At 32.6% G+C, this 3,639-nt stretch overlaps 1 protein-coding gene across 1 annotated transcript; it reads left to right on the top strand.

Moving 5' to 3' along the window:
• The first annotated feature begins 1,189 nt into the window (after positions 1–1,189).
• Positions 1,190–2,048, top strand: LOC145029473 (FAS1 domain-containing protein SELMODRAFT_448915-like). The gene has a single exon (XM_078977996.1). It carries the CDS (start codon positions 1,235–1,237, stop codon positions 1,925–1,927), a length of 693 nt encoding a protein of 230 aa, XP_078834122.1. The 5' UTR covers positions 1,190–1,234; the 3' UTR covers positions 1,928–2,048.
• Positions 2,049–3,639: the final 1,591 nt, after the last annotated feature.

Here is a 3,639-nt window from a genome sequence, read left to right as displayed (position 1 = left end):
CCCTCATGGTTGCCTTTAGGATATCTATTGTTGAGGAAACCCCTTAACAGTAATGTCCGTCCCGATAAAAATCCTAGATTAGGTCCCTTGAGATAGATGTTGTTTTAGGGACGTAAAGTGAGGATAACGGGAATGGGTAATCGGGATAGTGATTGGTTGGTGAAATTAAATATAATTTATTTATTGTGGGTTGAAAACCCTATATGCTCACTAGGCTCCCAAGCCTGACCCTCTCAGTTTTATTTATATTACAGGAAGTGGCGCAAGGTCGTAAGATGGATGAACCATCAAGTTGTTTTGTTTACAAATCTGCATATGTATATATTTGTTGAATGACTTGTAATGTTATCGTTTATGCTTATTGGTCTGTATCGGAACATGACACCCCGAGTTTTGATTATATAATGAAAAATACATTTCTTTTATGAAATGCTTTGGTAAACATTGTTTTATCATGTTTTATTTTTGGGAACAAATTCCGCAACTCTTTCAAATCAAAAGGATTTGCTCTGAAATTATTTTAAAAGCATAAATGAAAATCGGTCTTTTCTGGCCGTGATTTTGGGGATGTCACATTCGGTTAACCCAAATAATGGAAAAGTTTCATTAATTGAATCCAGTAAGAAGGTTACTGTTATTCGGTTAATTAAACTAAATTACTCGAAAAACAAAAATTATCCAATCTTTATTCGGCTAGGTGGTTTATTGAATTTCAGTTTTCATTTGAATTGCTATTCAATTGTTATATGAGAAAAACAAACTTTTTAATTTTTTTATGAGCATGTCAAGTTTAGCATATTGTAGGAATAAATGGTAACGTTTTATGAAAAACAGAATGCCGATGAGGTAATCGATTAAAATTTATAGAGTTTGTGGATGTCTTTATATGCTCCAGTTTTGTTCACGTTGTTGATTCCATCTACCATTTATATGCTTTATGCCGAGAACTCGAAAACAAACTTAATCCTTAAAATATGGTGAGTTAAAATCATAACACAACCTTAAGTAGATTTAAATTCTTGATGGATAAAAAAAGCCATTCATCCAGGGATATTATAAGAACATGAGATAAGTAGGTTAAAATTCCTACAAATTTAAAGGATTCTTGAAGCCATGCAAGAAGCATGAAAATTAAATGGTAGTTAACCCATCAAGAATGCATGTTTAAGCTAATTAACCTTAGCAACATCGAACACCAATTATTTCAAGAATTAACAGCAAATACCACGTAGCCATGGATACTTACGTGAAACTCTATCTCTCGACTCTTATCATGGCATTGTCACTCATCATCTCATCAGTGTTTGCCAGTCCTTCTGCAAACAATGACATTGTCGTGGCTATCCAAGAGATGGAGAGAGCAAATTACTTCACCTTTGTCATGCTTATAAACATGGTTCCTCCTAGTATGTTCCAAGGTAATATCACTTTCTTGATGCCAAGTGATAGATCACTCTCCAGAACAAAGATACCACAAAACAGTGTCATAGATCTCTTGCTTAACCATTCCATTCCCTCCCCTTTACTTTTCGATCACCTTATTCATTTGCCCACAAACAGCACACTACCTACATCAAACCCTGACTTAATGCTTAAGGTCTCTAATAGTGGCAGACGAGGTTTGTTTCTTGGGAATGTTAGAATTGTTAGTCCTAATATATGTACACATGGGTACTTGGTGCGGTGCCATGGAATAGATGATGTGCTTAGTGTTGACATAGAGAAACCAGAAATCACATGCCCTAGAGTTTCCTCTCCAATTCCAGCTACTACCCCATTGTTGGCACCTACTAGTCAGGCTCCTGCATCAAATCCACCTCATGCTGACGCTTATGAAACCTCAGGTGGTCGAAGACCACATATAGAGTTAACATTGACATGTATCGTGTTTATGTGGGTATTATTTATAGTAAAGTCGTGTGTTTGATTTAGCTCATGATTTTTTTATTCTTCTAATTGTTGCAATTTCCATAACCTTACGATATACATGTATGTGACCCCCATAAATTTGTAATGTTTATCAAATAAATCATCTGAGTAATAAGTTAATCTGGTTTTATTCTTTATTTTAAGGCCACCACATTGTTCCTAACTTAATCCCCACCCTTTCCACCAAGTACCATACATATAACATCGTCATTACAAGAAAAGTAAAAATATGGTCACTAACAACATCATTAGTCACCATATATTAAGTTGTCATCGAATTTTGGTAGTAATGCAAATTTAATGATAAAATCTACGATGGTTGTTACTAAGCGGTAACTAAATCATAGAAAAAAATTATTATTACTATTTAATTTCGTGACAAATATTAATGACTATAAAGACTGGTTACTTATTTGATGCTTAATAACCAAAACTAGTTGCTACTGCATTGGAGACTTAGTGACCAAAAATTATGGCCATTAAGTATTATTCGTTTTTCAAATCCACACATTGTGATGACATAATTTAAGTCAAGGAATTACAACATAAAAAATATCAATAACCAGAAAATACTTGTCACTTATTATTTATAGAGAAATCTCAGTTACAATCTTATTATTTTATCATAATTTACAAATAATTCACAAAATAAATTTTGTTTTACGAAAAAATATATGAATTACCAGTAAAAATGACGTTTTAAATAAGTTAGATAAATCTCCATTAAAATACCATTATTTTACCATAATTAATGAGTAACTCTCAAACTAAAATTTATTTATGAAAAAATATGAGTTACTGGTAAAAATGATGATTTGTCCATTTTCTCCATGTAACACATATTTTACCGGTATTAAATAAACGTGCGAGATGAAGATGATGACTTATATAATGCTCTGTTTACCGTAAAACTTGATTCCATCTCATTATCTCAATTAATGAATAAGCGTCCATGCCAAAGAAACCGATAAAATGTGTGTTATCGGGGAAAAATGGCAGAACATAAGTTTATGATACAAATATGCGAAGTTATATAACATTAGATATACAATTTGAAATTTCTTCTAAACTTTAAGATTATGAAGTTTTTGTTAGTTTATGTAATTATTGTAGTCTTTGTTGGATGCATTTCATAGTCCAAAAAATATACAATGCATCAGGATATCAAGTTTTATGGTAAGCATTTATAGGTTTTATAGGTTACAAAAAATATGTGGTAGAAAAAAAACTTAACCCTAAGCTCACATGCAACCTATTGGATCTAAGTTTTCTCTATTTCTTGCAACAAACAATTGAACACCAATAACCCTAGGAATACCCTATTATAATCGAAATTCATAAAGGGTTTGAGGGTTTACATACACCTTGATTATTGTAGTAAATAATCAAACAATTCCTTCTTGAACAAGCTTTAGAAAGCAAGCACCAGAAATTTCCTGTCTCTAATTATTTGTACCCAAATCCTACCAATAGAAAACTTGAGAGGAGACAAGAGGGAGGATGGAATTTTGGCTTTTCTTCTTGAGAAAGGAACGACCGAAAATTTAAGCTCCAAGGATCCTTATATAGCTGAATTAGGAAACCTTGAAAACCCTAATTTGAATATAATAGTACTATCTCAAATTAGGTGATAATCCACACTCCTAATTATCCTTAAGGATTAATCTAGAACACTAAGGAGGCTCCATATTTTTGGCCTACCTGTTGAGG

Source organism: Lactuca saligna, chromosome 2 (assembly GCF_052625555.1).
Source record: "Lactuca saligna cultivar CGN05327 chromosome 2, ASM5262555v1, whole genome shotgun sequence".
Classification (NCBI taxonomy): domain Eukaryota; kingdom Viridiplantae; phylum Streptophyta; class Magnoliopsida; order Asterales; family Asteraceae; genus Lactuca; species Lactuca saligna.
Note: the sequence above shows the minus strand (reverse complement) of the source record. Positions and strands in the feature narration are given on the sequence as shown.